At 43.0% G+C, this 23,771-nt stretch overlaps 1 protein-coding gene across 1 annotated transcript in view; it reads left to right on the top strand.

Moving 5' to 3' along the window:
- Positions 1-17,584, top strand: part of pawr (PRKC, apoptosis, WT1, regulator) — a 70,679-nt gene extending 53,095 nt beyond the window's left edge. The window contains exons 4-7 of the mRNA XM_061252187.1: positions 4,751-4,788; positions 8,454-8,586; positions 9,350-9,454; positions 16,204-17,584. Coding sequence (XP_061108171.1) covers positions 4,751-4,788; positions 8,454-8,586; positions 9,350-9,454; positions 16,204-16,293 — 366 coding nt within the window. The 3' untranslated portion in view covers positions 16,294-17,584. The remainder of the gene's footprint in view (positions 1-4,750; positions 4,789-8,453; positions 8,587-9,349; positions 9,455-16,203) is intronic.
- The last annotated feature ends 6,187 nt before the right edge of the window (positions 17,585-23,771 follow it).

Raw genomic sequence — 23,771 nt, 5'->3', positions numbered from 1 at the left:
GACTGCCTAAACCAAAGTTGTACTTTTTGGCCACCATCAAAGAAGGTATGTTTGGAGAAAAAAGGGTGAAACCTTTGTAGAGAAACACCTTGCCTGCTGTGAAGCATGGAGGTGGATCGATTATGCTTTGGGATTGTGTGGCAGCTGGGGGCACTGGAAATATTGTGCAAGTGGAAGAAAGAATGGATTCCACCATATATCAAGAAGGCTATCTACAGGCTAATCCCAAACTTTTGCACACTACTGTAATTATGTCAATTGAAAACCATAGTGGTAGGAAATGTGTTTTTGTATTTTTTTTTATCATTGATTTGTTCAGTCTCAGGACAAACCAGGGATGAATGTGTCCTACAGCCAATAAAAGAGCCTGTATTTGCCGAAGAATATCTTTCTGCTTTGCCAGTTTAGGTGAGAGCAGGTACCACGCCATCTAAAGCGGATTTAATCTGCTCAGAGTTACATGACAGGCAATAGGGGAGAGCAGCGAATTTCACGCTTTGCACTCCTTGGCATCACATCTTAAGTTACTCGAGTAGTAATGTAGCTACGCTGCGTGTCTGTGAACCGCCTCCCCCCACTACACAAATGAGAACTGTGGCTGTGTGGAAGGCCTGCGTGTGAATTCAGGCAGTTTGTTTTTATCGTCTCCTCGAAGCCCGCGTTCGGGAGCGGAGCCGTGATGAAGTGCTTCACCTGGGCTGTCAGTTCGGCTGAAGCATGATAAATGGCATTCGGCGACCCGCACTGTTCCGCAGCGAAGTGCTCACACTCCAGATCGTATTGCTACCCCGCGTCCCGGTTCATAGCCAGGCGGCCAAATAAACGCCGGCGCCGAACGGGAGTGCATCCGTAACGTGATTAATTTTGACGCGGATGATATTTTAAACGGGAGGGATTTTCAGTGCGGGAGGTGGTGTGGATCAGTGTTTCTCAGTTCCAGTCCTCTAGACCCACTTGCCAGAAGGTTTTTGTTATAACCAGGAACTCACCTAATTTAATGCCTGAACCAGTTAAAGCTCCAGAAATGCCCTTGATTTGTTAAATCTGGTGTGTGAGTTCCTGGTTGCAACAAAACCCTTCTGAATGCAGGTCCTGAGGGCTGGTTTGGGTTCTATGGTCAGTGTATTTCTGTGTGTTATTGTCAAAGCTGTGGATCTCTTCACATTTTGGCTTGATATACCCATGTTTTGTGGTGTATAAAATCTTTATCGTCATTTTTACTTGAATTTTTGAAGCATGAACCATAAATAGACTTGCCAGAGTGTTCATAACGTAGTAGCCAAGGAACCTGTGTATTCTGCAGGAACATAATCACAGAATTCAAACCTGATGAAGACACAACTGACACAAACATTTGGATTGCACACTGACACTGACACAAAAAACGATCTGGTCAGTGAAGAATTTTAGCAAGACATGTTCAAAGTATGTTTTCTGTGAGAGGCTTCTTAGCTGTAGCCTGTATTAAATGAGATCTTATTTCTCTCTCATTCTGACGTAAGCGGTCTCATGTCAGTAATGAACTGCAGTTTCTGTGTTCCATAAGAAAAGTGTGAAGTGTCAGAAAACTTTCTCCATTTAGACTGTCTGTCTGATCTCCGGCAGTAATGTTAACAACCAATTAATGTGGGAGAACATGTCAGACAGACATTCGGTCTCTACTTTACATGGCTGTATTAGCAATTTAAATTTATCCTCCAGATGTAGTCTCCCTTTAGCTTCCACCTTCAATACAATCATATAAGTGTTTTCTCAGGGCTGAGAAGTGTATGACACGCCATTTTTATTCATGTAATATCACATTTCATTGTGATACAATATAATTCTGGGTTTAGCCCTGCCGGTCTCATAGCGCTGCTCTTGTAATACATCACCGTATTGATGATTCTTAAACAGTGCTCGCAGTTACTCTGCGAGACAGCTAACTCCAGAGAGAGCATTCTTGTTGGACCTGCACAGCATTCATAAGTGCTTGTTGTTTAGCCCATTGGCCTGATGTGTTTCTGTGCACTCTCGCAAAAGTTTACTTTCAATCGATTAACATTTATTCTCAAGTTACATGCCCTAACACCAGGGTTCATCAAATCTGGGCCTCAAATCCTAATCCAGCCCTGGTTTTCTTTTCTTCTGGTCAATTGACTAAGCAATTAGCACTACTGATTGGCCAGACTGACTCCCAGGCCCACGAGGACCGTGATTTGATGATCCCTGCCCTCCACGCTCCATATATGTTGTAAATGCGTACGTTATACATTGTCATTTCACTGACATTTTCAGCCATTGCCCCCCCCCCCCATTCAATATCCCTAATGACATGATGTAATTATGTGCTGCACTCTTTAACGTCCTACTTCTCGCATTACATTGTGAATGCATACATTAGACACTGTCATTCTGCTGACATTTCCAGCCATTGGTTCTCCCTCCTGTAATTATATTCTGTGCTCCTGAAAGAGCGCCAGACGACTCATACAGGAATGATAAAGTCAACACCGGCAAGACTGCAGCCACTGTAGTTTAATAACAAGAATAAAAATTATTAGAATAATAGACAGTTCTCCGCTTCAGTGAATGTGCCCAGCTCTCCTGCAAATGGAGTGAATAACACCGTTCTAATGTAAACCTGGCATCCTTTCTGCCTCGTATGGCCCATCCACGCCAAGAACTGTAACTATAAACGACAACTATAACGATGAACACTGATGAACGATAACATTCTGTAAATGGTGAGCCAATCCATTTTGAACATGACACCCTGAAAATTTGGATGGATTTTGATTGGCTGTCAGTGTTTTATCATTCATGCAGCTGGAAAAATAGCTCTGAAAGTGATCCCAACTATATCGTTCTTCGCTGACGTTGTCACTATAGTCGTAGCGTGGACTCTGCCATCCACTTGAGTTATAACGATTTTTAAAACCGCATATTTATGCTCTAGTTATGGTTATAGTTATGGTTCTTGTTGTGGACAGGCCTTTAGCCCTCTCTCTGCTTGTGGAAGTGAATCTGTAGATCTCCCTCAGATCAGGGCTGTGCTGTGCCGTCCCAGTCCCAGTCCGCTTCCGTGCCACATGCAGTGGATGGGCAGCTGACTCAGGGTCTGGGATGACTCTGAGCCATGCGATTGATTCATCTGGGGGGGAGGAGGCCGAGGAATTCAACCAATCAGACCAAATGGAAGATAAATGGCCCATGGACTATACTACAGATTAAACAAAAGCACTCACACGCTCGCGCACACGCACACACACGTACACACACGCACACACACACACACACGCACACACAGGCACACACACACTCGTGTACACTTGTGTGCCCATGCACACGCACCCTCACTTGCGTGTGCTTGTGCACACACACACACATACTCGCGTACACACACACACACACGCACACACACACACGTACACGCGCATGCATACACACACAGATAATATGTGTGTGCAAGACCCTCACATCCTCTTGTGCAGTTCTTGGGTCAGGCTAGGCTACAGTATGTGGACTGGTAAAGGAATGCTTGTGGTGAGGCTCTTTGCAGGAGTTGTGCAGTTTTAGTAAAACTCTGGGCATATTTTGTCGGTGTCAGAACATGTCAGAACAGCGCTGTTACCTCAGGTAGAGCTGTTCACCGCGGAGCTTCCGGCTACAACACTGATGCGTGCACAATTGATGTTGATGTGGTGCTGCTCGGCGGAGGTACAGAAGTTCTGTTTCCAGTTTTCCGAACGCGACCCTGACACGCGGGGATATTTTCCGTGCGTGCCTCCCTGCCCCAGGCCCATCATTTGGGAAGCAAATAAAGGAATTGGATTTGTTCTGTTTGCCTTCGAATCGCTTTCCTCTGAGATTGGAAAGTCAAACTTGTATTTGAGAACTCCCGGGGCATTGTGCTGAAATTATAGGAGCTTGAAAACCCATCTATCAACAGAGCCAGTTTGCCCTAATATTCACTGCATCCTCCAGGAATGCCTGCTTGCTTTTAATGTATGATATACAATCTATCTGTTCGACCATGGCTGTCACCAAAGAGTTTTACTGAAATGCTGATAACAAAATATCAGATGGGTGTTATCAGAGGTCTTTGCCTGGTGGCACGGCTTTGTAACAGGGAACATAATGACTGTAGTTCCAAAGAGGTTGCATGTTCAAATCCAAAATGGGGGGACAGCTATTATACATTTTGAGACAAAAATGACTTTCTTTGTATGTGTAAATATAAAAAGGTAAAAACATGTAATGCAGATATGGCATTGTTATTGTGCATATATAATAGGTGTATGTACAAACCTGTCAGAACGTACCGTTCTGCGGATGTTACAAAAATGTCACAGTGCAAGCCAGTTAGATGGGCTATATTTTCAGAACCACAAATGCCTTATTTTTATATTTCAGCTCAGCACTGGGGTCTGATATTTCCCCTTGCGGCTGAAATGGGGTCCGCTTCGATTCAGTCTTCATTGCTGCTCTGCAGAGTTGCTGCTCTCTCTATCTTTCTCTCGCTGTCTCTGCATCTTGTATGATTGTATTTTTGTTTTCTTCCATTTCCTTTTCATGTTTGTGTGGTGAGGGTGGTGGTTGTCCTGCGTAATATATAAATATATAATATTTTCTGGTCAGGTGAATATATGAGTTGTTGATGATGAGCTGTTGATGCTCTCTGAAAGATTAAAGTGTCTGTTCATCTCTCTGTCTCTCTTTCTGTCTGTCTCTACCCACATTCTCATTGGGTGTTTTTTGTCTTTTTCAGGACACACCCAGAGCAGCAGCATCGGGCCGGTATAAAAGGTGAGGACTACACAGGACCCGTGTAGTCATGGAGCTCATGATACAGTGTTGCACTCTTACCGGGATGGTTTCCAAAATTATGTCTCCCGTGATACACACAGTTAATGTCGAGCTCTTGTTAAATTTGCTTCTGTGAGGTGAACTACAGTTTTCAAATATTATTCACACGCAGTTGCAGGTGACCTTTATTTGGAGTATGAGCTGATATTAAAACTTAAGTAGGCATAATGGGGAAAAAAACAAAAGAAAATTAAAGATGAAAATTCATTGACTTTTCTAGAGCAGGCCACGTGAAATGATACAGTAAATGCTGTCCCTTCATTTTAAAAAGAGAACTGGACTGGCTTTGGGGAAAAACACAGACTTTTCCCAGACTGTGTTTAAAAAATATATATATATTTTTGAAATCCATGACCGTGACATCAGAAGATTCCTCCTGGATTTAAACGCTCTTGACATTGCCTGAGAACTTCCCAAACTCCACTGTAGCATTTCCGTGGTCTAACCAAATTCAAATTTTCTTTCTTTTTATTAAAAGTATTTTATTTTACTTTTTCCAGTTATTTCCATAGCTTGGCACATCTCACGCTGGGATTAATTAATATGCGCTCAGATTGCAGCATGGTAAATTGGTGACGCACAAAAGCATACTGCACTCAATTTTATGCAAAGTTTGGTACAAGAGTATGCAGTATTGTCTCAAACTTCCTCTCTTCAAATGGTATTCACAGTGGCTACATAGTGTTGGCAGCCTTATCTGTGGAAAGTCATATTCACAATTACATATTCTCAGGTTGTATGTCATTGGTACTATATCATCTGAAAGACTGGTTAGTGTAAAGAGAAAATGACCATTAACACATTTGGCTGTTTCCTTTTGACCTTTTCACACTTGACTTCCTGGTTTCTGCTTTATGTCAGAGTTGTACGGGGGGCTCAATGAAAGGCTGAATAAATTATCTTTAGCTGGACTTTCAAACCACTCTTGTACTCTGTGGGCAATTACTTTTTTAGAAGCTTCCATTAGCCTAAAATCCTGGGACCTTTAAATGTTTGTTCCCAATTGAGTTTGGCTTGGCTTGTAGTAATGAGCACTGTGACTGACATGCGTCACGATGAGTTTTTATGCTTTATAAAAACACATAGCTGCCAACTCTCACGCTTTCGGCGTGAGACACGCATTTGCATGTGCGTGTTAAAACAGGCAAATGCGTGTGTCTCACGCCAATGAAAACATGAGGCCTTGGCGGCATTTTACACAGTGAACTGTTCGGTAAAATGCAAATGAACTATTCTAAGTGCACATTTAGGCAAATGGAAACCACTGTAATTTAAAAAAATGTACCTTAATTACATAATAAAGCAAGCATCCTCCTGTTTAAATGATAATTATGTCTGTTCATAATGATTGGGGCCTGCTTAAATAGCATGTTACCGCTTTCTCCCAACAAATAAAATTAGGATACGTGATGTACGCGCAAATACAAGTGATCGTTTTAGTGCTCCAGGGTTAATTCCCCCTGACATTTTTAATGGAAATGTCAGTTTACATGCCCTTAATAAAGCCTCGAAGTGTTTGACCTTAGCTGCCTACCCACTCCACCTCTCCCTCCTCTGTCTCAATTAATTAGTCTCTGCATCACTTTTTGTGACTCTACATAATAATTGTAGGCTATGCTATCAGACTATTTCCTGTGTTAGGGCTCAACGTGTAATGAGGAGAGGATACGTCCACCTGTATTTTGTTAATCACAGATCTCTCTAGGATATGGCGTTTCTCTTGTTTATTAATTTATGTGTGTATAAAAGCCAATACATACCTGCCTGAAGGTGTATCTAGCGTGGTTAGCTTGGCTTGTTCGCTGTGTGGCAGTGAGAAGGCCTTGTAGCAGGTTACCGTGACAACCCTCTCTGGCAACGCAGCCCAAATTCAAGTTCAAAATGTGGCGATTTCGCCTTTCGCTGACTGCTAACGTTAATCTGTGGAATATCTCACCTCGGACTATTACATGTAGGCTATGCGATTCTGAAACTGTTACAGAGGATCCGTGCTTGGCTACAGAAGTTATCGGCAGTGCCCCCTGAACACAAAGGGGGGCAGGGGGTTGTGCTAGCCTGTTCTGAAAGAATGAAACGTATCCTAGAGAGCTTTGTGGAGTGAATTTAAGCGTTTTTCTGCCACTGAAAGCCGGCTGAATGCAGGTCTGATGAGCTGATACGTGCGAATGGAAAATGTCAAACGTCTCCGCGGTTGGAGCCGCCAAGAATACAATCCAGAAAGACGTAAACCTGAAGTGCGTTTGCTGAGCTGTGCGTATGCCGACAGGAAAATCTAATGGTGTCGCGCGTTATTTCAGATGCCTATTTATAACGTTCGAGCAAACGCATTAATTATGTGTCTTTTGGAATAGGTGAGAGAACATAATTGGGTTATAATTGGGAAGGGTTCCATCCATTCTGGTTCTTAAATTGGAGGAGCGGCGGAGAGCTAGAAGGAAAGAAAGCTGAAACTCTTTATTTAATTGAAGTAAAAGAATGTGCAACTTTTCTTTCTCTCTCGGCGGAATAGATTGAGCCGCCCATTGGAGGAAAGGGAGTATAAAAGAATAATTACTGTGATTGAAATAGTGGATTAAATTCGCTTGTCACTTTTTCTCAGACTGACGCGGGGCTAGGCATGAAAATTAAAATGTAGGCTACTATATTGGTGTTCGGTTCACGGTGTGCGTTTTTCTTGGTATTTTTACTGTTATTATGACAGTATTATACGATTGAAATTGCTAAGAAAAGACTGCTTAGGGTTAATTTGATCACAATCATTGTTCATGATCATTCTGGTACACTGATCTGTAATTGCTAGTCTGCATAGGCTATTTTTATTCGTAAAACTTTATTTTCATGGTGTTTTGGAAGTTTTTTTTTAACTTTCATAAGCAGTACACCATTGTAAAGAGCACATAAGCACCCAATGCTTATGGGAATAACCACAGAGACATAAGGTCTGTTATGTCCGGACTGACACAGAAAGTGAGATTCATATTTAATGTCTATAACCATACATGGGCATAACAAGGTTTAGGTCACCACAGATTCAGCAAGTGCCAAAAGCTTGACTCTGTCCGGTTGATTCTGACTGTATTCCTCTCATGTAATCTTTCAATTTGTTTACTTTTTGGAAAGCTTGGTAGGGAAACATTTTACATTGTATTTGGATATTGAAGGATATACTGTAAGGGCCTAAACCAGGGGGTAATCGATCCAAATCTACCATGGCGCTCAATGTATATTATTATAATAGCCACATTTTGAAAGACAAGGCCTCATATAATGTCCAGGATTCTTATAATTCTGCTGCGGTGTGCTCTATTCATTGAGCTGTGTATTTCTGAATGTGAATTTGTACGCCACTGCAGTGAGCTCAGATGGACAGTGTTCGTTTTAGGCCAGTGTTTATTAAACTACAGCTTGGAACTCAAAATGGGTGGCGTGGGTCCTAGAATGAGTCTGTAGTCCACCAGGCTATGCTACTATGTTTTTTTTATGGGTCCTTGAAAGGTACTGCATTTCTAGTTTGGGTCCTGATACTCTGATAAGAACCAGTGTTTTAGATAATGCGTGTACTGTGTAGGGTTGTGAACGTGTGTCTCCCATCTTGTGCTGTGCAGCTCGACCAGCCCGGGGTCTGAGGAGGAGGGGGGGGGCGGCAGCAGGCATCGCCAGGGTTACGGTCGCCATGGAAGAGAGGGCAGCGCCGCGGCCGCTGGTGGGCTGGAGAGGAAGGTGGAGGAGCTGGAGAAGGTACGGCACAACGAGCGCGCTGGGTTATGACAGGAGAGCGCTGGGTTATGACAGGAGAGCGCTGGGTTATGACAGGAGAGCGCTGGGTTATGACAGGAGAGCGCTGGGTTATTACAGGGAGAGCGCTGGGTTATGACAGGAGAGCGCTGGGTTATGACAGGAGAGCGCTGGGTTATGACAGGAGAGCGCTGGGTTATTACAGTAGAGCGCTGGGTTATTACAGGAGAGCGCTGGGTTATTGCAGGAGAGTGCTGGGTTATTACAGGAGAGCGCTGGGTTATGACAGGAGAGCGCTGGGTTATGACAGGAGAACGCTGGGTTATTACAGGAGAGCGCTGGGTTATTACTGGGAGAGCGCTGGGTTATTTCAGGAGAGTGCTGGGTTATTACCTACTATTTCAGTCTGTAATGACCCAGCTCTCTCCCTATGATAGCCCAGTGTTATGTTCCGCAGTGTTCTCAATATTCATTTGGCAAACAGAGAAAACATGCAGTACATGCCCGCAGATACTCAATCTGGGAGAATAATAGCTGTATGATTATAGATAATAAGTAGTCCTTCCATGTGCTGCTCCACTACAGATCTTGTTTTCACTTCAGAGAGCTCTTAGTTTTTAACATTCTGATGAAGGCCTGACAAGAGGGATTTTTACATATGGGAAAGATGAGGGGAAAAACTTTTTAACTGAGTTTAGTCCTTTATATATTTATGACAGTGCTTTGGTTGTGCCAGCCAGTTTCAGCTCTGTGGTTTTGTGTCCAGGAGCTGGCCAGAGAGAGGCAGGAGAGCTCACGGCTACTGAAGGCCCACGAGGACAAAGATGACCTCATCATCAAGCTGAAGGAAGAGATCGACTTGCTGAACAGAGTGAGTTTGAGTGGCATGACCACATGTGCTAGCACAACCACGTGCACCAGCATGCACTAGCATGACCGCATGCACCTGCACACAACTGCGTGCACCAGCATGACATGACCACGTGCACCAGCATGACCACGTGCGCCAGCATAACAACTTACATCAGCACAACCATGTGCACCAGCATGATACGGGGACAACTTTTAATTAGACCAGTATTTCCCAACCCTGTTCCTGGAGACCTGCAGTCCTGTAGGTTTTCATTTCAAACCTAATTTGGCACTTGATTCTATGAATTAGCAGGTCAGCAAGATCTCTAGCTGTTGAATGAGCTGTACTTTAAGGTTTGAGTGAAAAACTACAGGATGGTAGATCTCCAGGAACAGGGTTGGGAACCTCTGATTTAGACAGAAGACAGAACAGGTATGTCTGTCCTCTTGAATTCCCGCAACCTCTGTGACCCAATCTGGACAGTCTGCGTGCACCATAACATTACTTAAAGCATACTATCTTGGAAATTCCACAGAAGGCTCTACAGCCATTCATCTTACAAACTGCCAGACTGCCAAACTGACATTTGATTGCATGCTATTCTGATGATTGCATACATATGGAATAGGCTGGAGTATTATTTTGAAAGCTGACTTACCGTATGTTTTCAAAACGGAACTGAATTTCAGAACGGGTTTGGTGAAAGCTCAGTTCATTTGTAAACTGCGGCTGTCTTCACTGGTTTTAGCAGAGCTCCAGAGGTGAAGAGGAGTGCTCCTCTTTTCCACCTCCCTGCACCCCGTGACAGCTTCTGAAAATGCCTTCCTGTAGAGAATAAAAGCTGTGAATGTGCTCGCCTGCCACAGAGGTGTCTGCCTTTCCCTGAAGCCTCTGTCCTTTTCGGGAATGTTTTCGGTCAGACGGTCATCAGATTGCGTCTAAAGAAAACATTGGGCCTCATTTCCTACTTAACAGGGATAAGTGTCGAACACTACCACAGCTGCCACAGTCAAGGTATCCCAGACTGCTGTGGTAGAAATTCCACATTCTAGTGCTCTGAGCTATTCTGTGGTCTAAAACCACTGTATTGACAAAACCACAGGTTGAGCTTTTGTCATGGTGCATCTTTCAATCTCCTACGGTTCAAAGTGGCCGCATTTGGACAGCAGCCCTCACCTGGAAAGAGAGATGGATCCCCTTTTGGTGATGGCTTTCGAATGTTTCTGTATGGGCGTGAGCGAAAGTTAGAAATGTAGAAAGATTCCAGTCAAAATGTAATGTTTTGTTTTGTTTTGTTTTGTTTCCATATGTGCCATTTAACACTTAAAACAGAATTAGCCAATCACAAGATTATTCAATTCTTCCATCCACTTTCTGGTAATGAATGAATACTCTCAAAACTGCTATGATTTGGCCCGTGTACTATTGACGTACATTTCACAGACGTCCGTGTACAAAGCCATTTTTCAGCATTCCTATTCTCCCAACTGGCTTTCAAATTTTACAACATTCCTCTCTCTTTAGTGAGTGGACATAAAAGGAGTGAACAAAAAGACAAACCACAGTATTGTATTTGCATTTTACAACAAAACCGTTACCTTCTTTATGTTTCTTGGGTCTGTAATTGGTTTAATTGTTCCCAAATGAAATTCATAGTTCAGATAAGTAGGTCCAGAACCTGAGATAATAGTGATTGCAGCCAAGCCAAATGTCCTGGTGCCAGGTAGCCTACAACTGGGTACCTTGATCACGGTCTCCACTGCTGTGCTCAGCAGTTAGATTGTGTAAAATGCTTCAGTGCAAAACTGGGCCCAGGGCCTGCCCTTAGTCCTTTTTTCAACCCTCATTTTGTTATGGTTTCTGAAATCCTGTTATGTAAAAGTGCTGTTTAATTTTTGATGAGCTTATTAGAAGGTCTTTGTCAAAGGTCATATGCAGGACTTGGTTGGACATAAAAGTCATAAAAAACAGAAGAGAGACCAGAAACGAGGTGAAACAAGTGTTCGTTATAATCCTTATAAGGCCGTGTTTGGGGCCTCAAAATAAACATCTATGGGCCAGCCACCTAGCACCTAGGACACAATAAACAAACACACCCAGAGGCTCTGTAAGGATAGGAGCTGATACCAGTGGCTGAGAGGATGCTTTTCTCCTGGGTTTTGGGAAGGTCATGACTTTTTAACTGTGCCAACCACACAGCAGCATTCTTCCTGCAGGTAATTGACCCCTGGGTCTAGAGCGATGTTGATTTCACTGAGCTGTACCGTAGATCTCTTACCGTTAGTCTCTTACCGTAGTGTAGTACCTTACAGGCTTTCTGAAGCTCTGGCCTCCCGCTCGTGGTCCCTCTGTGGGCCTTTCACTGTGTGCATTACACACATCGCAGAAACGAAATGCACTGTTCTCTGGATGACCCGAAAAAGGAAGCCACAGAACTTCCACAGATTTCGGCATTTTATTGCTTTTGGGACACGGCCCCTTACCCCGCAGCGGATCCGCTAATTCCGCGCTAGACTTTTCAATAGTCTTGGGCCGTAGCGATAGCGCTGGAGAGCCCATAATCTTCACAGAGAACGGTCCTCCCCTGACTGTTCCCTGGGTCTCAGCAGCGCCATGGGAACACATTCCAGTTGTCTTTCACTATGCTGACGTTTAGGCTTAACCTTCTTGTAAAACGGCAACAGAAGCCAGTTTTATTAGCGGCGGTTTATGTTTCGTGGATCAGTAGAGGCTCCTGTCCCGTACTGCTTGTTTTTTGATTTTTTCCCCTTGTCAGAAACACTCAGAAACACTCCCGTGTTTTTCATCTCACAGAGACTCCCGAATCCCTCTGACCTCTGTCAGAATGGCCTGAGCCCTGACGTGAGCCGTTTAGACAGAGGTCGGGGGGATCGGGGAGTGTTCGCGAGATAAAAACCCAGGAGGCAGAGCTTGGTATCTCTCTGCACCGGCCTCTGGGGGCCCTGGCCATGGTCTGGACCCCACGCTCGCCACATCTGGGTCAGGACATGCTGGGGGAGATAGGGTCGGGAGCGTGTTTGTTTTAGCCGTTCTCAGGGCAGGAAACCAGGCGGATGGGGGAGGGGGGAGGGGGGGGGGGGGGTGCAGGGAAGCCTTTCATGTGGTGAAAAATTTCCATCGCAGCCGGAGACGGATTCCAAGTAAAACACAATATTACATTCTAAACCCCTGTCCCTTCCCAGCCCTGAGTCTATTTAGCACTGAAATACCACGTCAGACCAGACCCTCTTACTCACAAGCAGAATGGATATAATAGATACACTCAATATTATAGATATACTGTACATAGTGTAATGTCATTATATACATGTACAGTATATAATTAAATTATTCAGTTCAAATATCTCTACGGGTGTGTGTGTGTGTGTGTGTGTGTGTGTGTGTGTGTGTGTGACTGAGTGAGAGAGCGTTAGATCTTAATAGGTATGTGTTTATATTGAAGTTCCAGTGAAAACTCAGCATGACACCGACGGTCAGTTTAACATCATGAAAGGTGTGAAGTCACATGACCAAGAGCTCCTTGCCTATGAGAAAGTTCCCTGAGTGATAGCGATCAGATTTACTGCAGGGCATGATGGGATAGGACAGATAATAACCATACATCCAGCCTACCCCTCTGGCCTCGTGTGAATCGATTCAGCTCCTCACCACCCTCACGCTTGTGTGGAGAGGAGGCTGGAATCTGTGTCTGACCCCAGGAGCAGATCCCACCGGACACTGTCTGGATGACCGGCTGGTGTGTGTATGGAGCAGCACACCCAGAGAACAGGGAGTGTATCGCTGTTAAATGTACTGTATTGCGTTTATTGTATTTTCCGGCGGGCTTTACTGCACAGCTCAAAGCTCTTTTTAGATAACGTGTGCTGAAACATTGGCCTTTAGTTATTTCAATTAAATATTCGTTTGTCTCAGGCACTTTTGTGCAGTTTAATTAAGGAGCCAAACCTATTCTGTGATTTCACACCTGTCCTGCTTACATTTATTTACTTATCTCAGGCATTACTTTTTTGATAGAACTGTGAAGTATTCCTGAAAATAGCTAATATTTTGCTGTGGTTTGTTATTGGGGTAAACAGCTATTTAGGTTCAGGCTTGGGTTATTGGTTGCAACAAAACCCAACACTTTCTCCACCTTTACTTTTTCTAACCCTGTAATGAGCCCTTCGTTTAGCAGATACAGTCTTAGTTAGCATTAGATTATGTTTTGTTTTGGCATTATTTTACTCATGTATCTATAACGATCAGCCGAAAGATGGTTGCTTAAGGGCACAGCGGTGGTGTCGCTGCCTCTGCCTCTGCCAGCAGTCTTTCGGTTGATAACAAATGCCCGTTTCTCACACTCAGACACTCTTTCTTCTTTCTTTTGGATTCAAATACTTTTATATTCTTCACTGAGCTTGTCTGGTGTATCCAAACCTCATTAAATGCTCTCACAAAGTGCAAACGCCACCTTCTGGTCCTCTTGGTTGGATCATTTAAACCAGTCAAGATCAATCTAGTCTAGAAAAGTATTTGAATCCAAAACAATTATGTATTGACCCAGGTCTGGTCCCCTTATAGGCTGTTTCATGATCCACACTGTCTCCTTATACAGACCGTTTCATGGTCCACACTGTCTCCATATACTGACCATTTCATGGTCCACACTGTCTCCATATACTCCATATTCTGACTGTTTCATGGTCCACACTGTCTCCTTATACAGACCGTTTCATGGTCCACACTGTCTCCTTATACAGACCGTTTCATGGTCCACACTGTCTCCATATTCTGACTGTTTCATGGTCCACACTGTCTCCTTATACAGACCGTTTCATGGTCCACACTGTCTCCATATACTGACCGTTTCATGGTCCACACTGTCTCCTCATACAGACTGTTTCATGGTCCACACGGTCTCCTTATACAGACTGTTTCATGGTCCACACTGTCTCCTTATAGAAACTGTTTCATGGTCCACACTGTCTCCTCATACAGACTGTTTCATGGTCCACACGGTCTCCTCATACTGACCGTTTCATGGTCCACACTGTCTCCTTATAGAAGCTGTTTCATGGTCCACACGGTCTCCTTATACAGACTGTTTCATGGTCCACACGGTCTCCTCATACTGACCGTTTCATGGTCCACACGGTCTCCTTATACAGACTGTTTCATGGTCCACACGGTCTCCTTATACTGACCGTTTCATGGTCCACACTGTCTCCTTATAGAAGCTGTTTCATGGTCCACACGGTCTCCTTATACAGACTGTTTCATGGTCCACACGGTCTCCTTATACAGACTGTTTCATGGTCCACACTGTCTCCTCATACTGACTGTTTCATGGTCCACACTGTCTCCTCATACTGACTGTTTCATGGTCCACACGGTCTCCTTATACAGACTGTTTCATGGTCCACACTGTCTCCTCATACTGACCGTTTCATGGTCCACACTTTGGCCTGTAAGAGCAGCTCTTTGGCACCCCTCCAGCAGTCCTATCAGTTGTGCATGAATCTTCAGTCCGTCCCTCACTCTTATGTCGAGACAGCTGTGGGATCGGTGGCTCAGGTCGGCCTTGCTGTCTCTGATGGACAGCGCTGAAAATGAGAAGTGTCAGATTTTTTTATTAGCGCTTTATGAAGGGACTGGGTGGGCAGCGCAGTTGCTCATTGGCAGTTAATTGAAGCTGTTAATGTTCAATTTGTTCATCACGGAGGCAGATCCACCGACGACGAGACCTGGGAGTTAAATCCGTTTCCTCCTCATTGTTTTGCTCTTATAAATGGTCCTTTGTCAGAATGACAAGCAAGACGTACCAATCTCCATTATCATGACTGACTTTCACTTAAAAAAGCAGATAATAATGTCAGTTTTCTCTCTTGTTAGAGAGCTAATTACAGCAGTGCTTACAGTAGTCTGGTGTGTATTGTCTGTTCTCTTTTTATCTACCGCTTTGCATTGTCTCCTGCTTTGGAAAAGTTTACATGCCAATGCTGCAACACCCTCATTCTCTGCAGTGGATAAACCCAAAACTGTAGGACCATTCACAGTTGGCACCAACAAGGCTGGGATGCCATTTAGGACTGCAGGGGGGTACTTTTGACCCCAAAGAGACCCTGGGACTTTCAGCTCAAAAAGGAGGCTGAATCTTCTCTCGGTTCGGTTGAAAACATGACTGTAGTCAGTTAATACATCAATCACTGTCAAAGTCTGCAGGGCAGCTCAGGAAATTGCCAGAACAATTAGCCTGATGTCTTTAGAAAGGCTTTACCATAGACCTGGATATTGACCTGTGCTATTCAGACCTGCTTTCTTCAAGTGGATCCGGACCTTGTGGTGATAAACTGTTATGTTCTCTATTCAGTAAATCTGGGTTTTGGCCTGATATATTCCTGGATTCTTTCTGGTGGTAGCTCAGTATTTTGTGCTAATGTATTCATACATTCTTACAGTTGAGTGCCGCAGGCATTCAATTGCAACTGACACAGTGTATCTGAAATGTTCCCAGAACTGGACTAACAGTTAGAGAAATAGACTTGTAAACAGTTATACATTTTAATCTGATTTAATGTGAATGTCGCTTTTGTTGCACAGTACAAGAAATATAACCAGATGTATATCGTTTATTCCATATCCCACTGCGGAAATGATAAAGATTAATATTATAATGTGAATTGGCCAAGCCCCTGATTTAATAAACATTTCTTTTTGTGAGATCTTACAAATACACCCCTTTTTTATTTTTTTAAATCCTTTTCCAGGACCTGGATGACATCGAGGATGAGAACGACCAGCTAAAGCACGAGAACGAAACTCTGCTCAAAGTGGTCGGTCGGCTGACCAGATCCTGAATCAAGCATTCCCAAGGAGCTCCACTCTCTTCCCGGGAATTCCGCAACAATTCCGCAATTCCAGTCTCTTCTCGCTCGACAGAAGATGAGTTTCCGTGCTGTCCTGAAGTTCTTAAGGCCTTACAGGACATCAAGCTTCGTTCTCCATGGAGCATTTTGTCTGTCTGTTTTTAAAAGGGGATTTGAAGGTAGTTGGTGTTGTCATAGAGTACGAAATCGGATTTAATTTATATGTGGGTGATTATATGTTTTATGTAAATGTTTTGTATATAGGCCACTTTCTTTTCTTTTCCCTTTTTTTATCTTTAAAAGAAAAATGACGTGAATGAATGTGGTACACCACCAAAAAAAGAGGCATTTATAAACATCAACTCCACCCTAACGATAAACAGCCTTTTTAATGAAAGGGTTTTCCAGGGCTGTTCACTTTTAATTAGCACAAATTTGCTCAGAGATCACCTGATGTTATTTTCTTTTCTCATATGTGGTACCTACATTTAACGGTAAATCTCATTATTGCTGACAATGCGCTTTGCTTCCTATAAAAGACATTTTAAGATCACATTCCACTAGCCAAAGCGCGAATGGTGCCTTGCAAATTACGTGTATGAGTTTTAAATACATGAGCGGTTTAATTTACGAGGGAGAGAGTAAAAAGCCTGGTGCTTTTATGTTAATATGATACCCAGTGTTACCGCGGTTATCTAGATGTGTACATTTAAAGGTTTAAATGGAGGGGCAGATAGAAATGCAGAAATCATATTAAGTAAATTCATGGTGTAAAATGTCCTTCATAAATTAGCTGACATTTTAATTTAGCTAGTGCTGGTGGTGAATACTGGGATTACAAATAGCAGAAATATATCATGTTCAGTTTATATTAAAGCAATTAGTTCATGCTGGTAATTAAAGCAAATACTTGTTTGCATTATTAAGAGGTCTACTTGATTATATGCTAGATGTATGACTCATAGAGCCAACTATTGCAGAACATTGTCACCTATATCAGCGGACCGTTTGGAAGGCCTACGTGATGGTTTCTGGCTTTCCCACTGAACGCAGTGAGAATGCATAGCAGCTTTATTATTCTAATCATTCGCACTATTCAGCCTGGTAGACATCGCTCTCCATATTAGGACCTGTTCTGTATTCCAGCGTATGATTAAGCTGTCATAGCATACGAACGTGCAAATTGTATTGCATCTTAAATCGCGTAAAGAAGTCTCAGAGTGTACATTTAGTATTCGGCTGTAATGGAGCGAGCTCGAAACGACTCCCTCCCTCCGGAGTTTGCATGTATAGAAGAACCTTTAATAAAAAATGTGATTATCCCGTCTCCCCGCTTTCTTGTTATTGTTCAACAAAACCGATAAGGGGTGAAAATATGACTAGCCTCCCGAGAGGTGATGTCATATTTGGGCTTCTCCGTCTCTGGACGTAGCGGTGTTCCTGGTTCCCGTGGCGATAATGAGCACGGCGTTGGTATTCAGGGGCAGTGCGGAGTGAAACGCTCTTTTCCCCAAACCTCTAATGCGAAGGTGATTACCTCCTCCTCGCGCAAAGAGCACCAGGAGCCCGCGATTTGCATTTTTATCAGTGAAGAAGAACGGTGGAGGACTCGGTGATGGAATGCTGTTAACGTGGATTTCCTGTTCATTGCTCTTCCTTGTACTCATCCTATTTTCTCTTTCCCCTCTCCACCCTCTGTACCTTTTCCTTCATTTCTTTCCCCCCTGCCCTTTGCTGGGTTTTTCTGGCGTGACCGATTCGCCCGTTATGAGCTCAAGGTGGTGTCTGGGCAGATTGATGTGTCCTGTGATGGGAGATAATTTCCAGGAACTTTTTAACTCTCCGTGGAAATCCATCCCAGGAATTCCACCCCCCCTTTCATCCAAGCAGCCAGCTCAACACAACCCCCATTCCAAGCAACGACATCAACCCCAATCCCTGTTTTTGTTGTTCTTTTCGAATGAAACTTTGGACAAATGCTACAACAATGCATGTTTGTTGATGCTTTAAATATGAGGAATTTGAAATTATGAATGTGTGGTTGTGTAGCCAGTAGAGCATCATCCACGTGCTCATTGCGAGCTGCAACCTTCATCGCATGTCTCTCCCTCTCTCTCTCTTCCCATTCTTCCTGTCTCTACACCGTACTGTCTAATGAAGCAGAGGAAACCTTAACAAATACAAAGTTAATGTAGATTGAGGTACCTTGCCTATTGCAAATCTATAAGCTACCCAACTACCAAAATACTTGTGCCAAATTGAAGTTGAGGGGGAAATGCGTGGTATTGAGAATGCAGGGAGGGTTAAGGAGAAGAGAGAACCTCTTGGCCCCCTTGTTGATTGAGCTCCAGCACAGCTGATGGTTGAATTCACAATGACGTGCGTGTATGATTAAATTCGATAATAATCATCATTCATGATCGTAGTTAAGGTCTCGGCAGTAACCGAGGGCCTCCCTGACTCATTATGGGATGCCTCTGAGTGTACATCAGAGATAGGCCTGTCCAGGAAATGATGTTCCAGTAAATGGCCTGGAATGAGCTGGCCCTTGTACACCGAAGTGCATTAGATCTGCAGGAGCAGATAGGCTTTTAGAGCGGCCCTTATCTCGTCATTCAAGGATCCCTGTGTTCTATTATCAACATTTTCATCCGTATCAGGCTCCACTGCTATATATATCTTCTCAGACCCTGTTTGGGAGAGTGCATATATTTTCCACTACTATTATTATTTTTTTTTTTTTCTGCTTCAGGAAAAATTATCTGTAAATGCAGTGCTTTGTTCGTTTGTTCACTCATGCTTTTGCACAGCAAATTATTATAGTGAGCATGGTAGCATGTTGTCAGAGATCTGTGCTGATACCTTGATGGAGGGCAGGCTAATATTAGTATTAGGGCTGATCAATTTCATTTCCTGTCTTTTGAGGCTTTCAGAAAAATGCAAACTTAAAACATTTTTTGGTTATCAATAAACCTTAATGTTCTCTTAAGTGGAGATACTCTGTAATATTATACATTTGCATGGCAAGGAAAGCAAGAACAAACTTCTTTTTTTTTTTCTTTTTTTTTTTTTCAAGCATTTTGTTTTTGTTTGTTTGTTTTTTAGGATTCTTGCTGGACAGTACTGCAGGTCCCATGATTAATAGTGTTTTGATGTTTAGGTAAGGGACTGCCAGACGGCCAGGGTGCCTGATGGGAAATGAAGTCCATAGCTAGTCCCACAAATTGCAGGCTTGAGTGACATGAGTCATCTAGACCATTGCGATGATGATTGAGCTCCCAAAGGACCGCCACAGCATTGAAATGGCATGGAAAGCCATAGCTCTGATGCTCCCCTTCCATCAGCACAATAGTTCCACTGACCTCACAGGTCATTTATGCCGATGAGCTGCCATTGTTGCTAATGTAACTCTACCCCCTTGTGAAGCTTTTGTGTACTGCGTCTTGGCACCAAGAGGGGTTTCTCTAAACGCCAAATTGATGCCAAGGTTTTTCTTCTTGAGAACTATGAAAAGTATCAATTCATAGAATTTGAACCGAGGCAACAGCCGAACTACACTGTTATTAGAGGACAAATCACTTTTAGGTTGTAAGATTTGAAACATTACGTTATTTTTTTAACTGAAGTTGTTGCTCTGGGAACTTTTTAAGATGGACTGCTTGCTGGAGGGGTGGATGCATCTCCTACCTTGAAGCATTGTCTTATAAGAAAGACTTATGTTCTTCAATTTTGTTCTTTTGTCACAAAGTTCTTTCTTCTCAAAGTAAGAAAAAGAAAAGCTGGAGAGAAAAGGTACATATTTCATGAAAAATCTCTTCTGGGCAAAAACATTACATTATACTCCTCTGCTTTGGCATTACTGCAGACCAGAAACATGTCCGATTCCATAAAATGAAGCAGACCTAAATTAATGAGCATTCAATTCCTATCATGTTGTTTGGAAAAAATCCTTCAATACATCTGTATACATCTGCAGATCCAGAGACATGTCTGAAATGCAAGCACACACACACACACACACACACACACACACACACACACAAACACACACACAATTATTGGGTTTTATTCTCCAAAGGATATGTTTTTGTATGCTGCCACTGTCTCAGACGTGGAGCTCATCACATGCACAAGGCCCACAGTGGCAGAGGGTCACTTATTGGTGACAGTGATGTGCTTTGACCTTGGAGGTTCCTCTTCTTAGACCGAGGATGAGGAGCCATTTTCAATTCCACTGGTGTCGCAATAAGATCGGGTTAGATGGGAAAGGTGCAGAATCTTCCACAGAATTTGGTTTGATTTGACAGTGATGTTTCCAATAGTTTTTTTTCCCACCCAAATATTAACTGTTCACATATAGTGAAACGGAGAACGCAGATTGTGGTGTGGTTTAAATAAAAACGGAATTCTATCCAGAATATCGACAAATATGCTGGTATATCTACGTGTAGAGTGCAGGTTTAAGATGTTAATGAGGCATTGCCTGCTATATCCAAATTGTCCTCTAGGGGGAGATGGACCTTTCTGATCTCTTGAGCCTGTTTTTTTATTTTTTATTTTATTTTTTTATTTTCATTTCTACATTCAGATTAGGCTAAATCTTTTTTATGAACTCCAAAGGAAATCTGTATTATTTATGTTTGGTGACCCAGTCCAAAATATATGTAAAATTAGGTTGTTGTTTTTATCCCAAATTCAAAAGTACAGACTGAGATTGTTTTGATCCGCAGTATCAGGATAATTTTGATCCTTTTAGGAGGGTGGCTTTTAGAAAGTCTAAAGACAATTAATGGGCCAATTATAACAGTAATTATAACTATTTGGGGATAGTATCTGGGGACAGTAAGGAAAATATACAGCATTTTTCATTATTACTGTATTAAGAATATTAATTGTAGGGCTGCATGTTTATTTTGTTACAGTGACATGAAGCACTAATTAGCTCTAAAAAGCGATATATTCAACGTCAACATAGTTTAGATGTCCATTAACTAACAGCGCTGGTATAACAACAGCATCTCTAATTATAAATCCACCACGTCCTATTCTCCTGGGACCTTGCATGATGACTTCATCAGTGTATAGGTGAATCCAGGCTAGAATCTTATCGGCGGCAAAAAGTGTTTACACATGCAGGTAATTCAGGCATTATGTTTTGCACCTGGTTTTTCCCTCGGGCAGTTGTACCTGAACTGTTGCAAAAGGTGTCATCAGCTACGGTCAGCGCAAGTAACCATGGTCAATGCGTATTACGCAATTTATATTTTCGTTCTTTTTGTCGAAGTGGTTTTGCCAATTTTCTGAACTCATCGTTTTTCTTCCTCGTAGCTTGGTTCTGATGAGTCTGGGCGAAATATAAAATAAATCCTAAAGGGAAAAGTGGAATGACATACATTTGTTTCAAGCATTGCTGGATAGATTTTAATTTCTTAATCTTTATTATTATTTTCGAGCTGGATCAGAATCACCCCAATCTTGCCGCCTCTAAAAAAATATATATGACAATCAGCCTAATTAAATTATCCTGCATTGCAAAACGGTGGGATTACAGAACACACGTATTGAGAAGAACCAGATCCAGTACCTCAGCCTTCCGCTCACCCTGGCCGGTCACGCCTAGCGGGTAGCGGCTGAGATGTGTGAAAGCGGGAATGGGCGATGGAGAGGAGATAAAGGAGGAACCTTTCTCACATCGCCTGCGGGAAGATTATGCTGTTGTTCACAGTCCTCTGTGAGACTGACAGAAAATGAGAAAACGCCGAATGATCAATAAAGCGGCGGAGCGCTTGCTGTTTAGATAAAGCCCCGACGTCAGCAGTGATGGATGGGCCGGGGCGTGAGTGACGAGGCGGCAGCCCGCCTGGCGTTTGGGATACGGAGCTTCTGCCAGCGACATCCCTGCCTGTGCCTTCTCCACCCCTGAGAATCAAACACCTTGGATGCTCGGTGCGCTAAGGTTCTTCACACCAGGCCAACTGCCATTTTGACGACTTAAGATTCCGTTTCACGGCAGACATTTGTTTTGTTTGTTTGACCAAAGTAAGAATCAGAGAGACAAGGGAAAGAAATGCTTCTTCGCTTGCCAATCCAGCCGGTATGTCACTTCCAATATAGTGATGTTCAGAAAAACTTTGATACAAAAATAATACATAAATAAACTGTTAAAATATATCCCTGATTCCGTGCAAACGGACGCTGTGGCGGGTAGCCTCACAGGGCAACGTATAACCGGTGAAAACATCGCCCCGGATTCAGTCACTAGGAATCTGCTTCTCATCACTCTCTAGTGACCCCTGCTGGTCAATGAGGCATCTGCAAGTGCTGCACTGAAGCCTCACGTGGAGGGCGGCGTGCTCCGTTCTTCAAACCGGGAGTTACTCAAGGTACTCCATCACAGGTAACTGCCCTGTCCTACCCAACTGCACTGTGTGTGTGTAGCCTGCATGTGTCATACCATCATACCACACTGCCCAGCTTGGTACTTTGCAGTAAACTAAGCTTATTTTCACCACTTACCACTTACTCTCACCATAGTTACCTAGTTTACAAGCTACCAACTAGGCAGCCCGGGCTCAACAAAACAACTTTGTCAAAGGAGATCAAGTTTTAGATTTGTTTGAGATTTCTCCCAGAGGTATGCAATGTTCATTCCATTCTATTAATTAAAATCAACAGGGTGTCAAAATGATGGTTGCCTTTGTTTACAGGAGCGCCAAGATTGTTTTCCCAATTTCAAACACGTCCCATACCTCCAGCTTTCAACTATTTCTTGAATCATTTCCCTCCCCTGAAGATAGGCGGTCAGATGCAGCTGAGGGTAAACTTTCCTCTGTCAGACTGATAATGAAGAACTAGATTCCTGCAGCCACAATGACGTTTCCGAGAGTAATGCAACTTAATTATGCAGTTACAAAGTGACTATTGTCATTATTACATGTATTTATAATGTTTATGTTGGTTTGTGAATTGTAATTGTAAGTAATTCCTTCTATGATTATGTGCGTACTGTAGGTCTGGCCTTGCTCTGTAATCCTTGAGAGATTCATCAGAATAATGAAAGGATCTGTCTCTTCTTCTCATTTGTTTAGAAGTGTTTTGAAGCCTTTCCCAGCTGTCTGGCAATTTTCCTTTTTAATCTCCTGCCAGTTTAAAAAAGAACCTTAACTTTAAAAATAAATATCCTAAGGACACAGTTAATGCATAAAATAAAATGAAACAACCTGTGTACTACTATATCCAGCACAAACAGAACCATTTTGAGGTGAATTCATAGTATGATATGTATTTTACCTTTGACTATCTCGCAGTATCCGACTGTATGAAATGAGTAAAACAAGTAAAGCAAAGGGATATCAGATTCAAAGGCATGTGTTAGGGCCCTGAGCACTGAACTGAGTTAAATGATGGTGCTCAGATACGGGCCCAGACAGAACATCTTTTACTGGGCCTGAGAAATTGCAGCTCTGGGG

The sequence above is a fragment of the Conger conger genome, chromosome 8 (genome assembly GCF_963514075.1).
Source record: "Conger conger chromosome 8, fConCon1.1, whole genome shotgun sequence".
NCBI lineage: Eukaryota > Metazoa > Chordata > Actinopteri > Anguilliformes > Congridae > Conger > Conger conger.
This window is presented reverse-complemented; position numbering and strand designations above follow the sequence as displayed.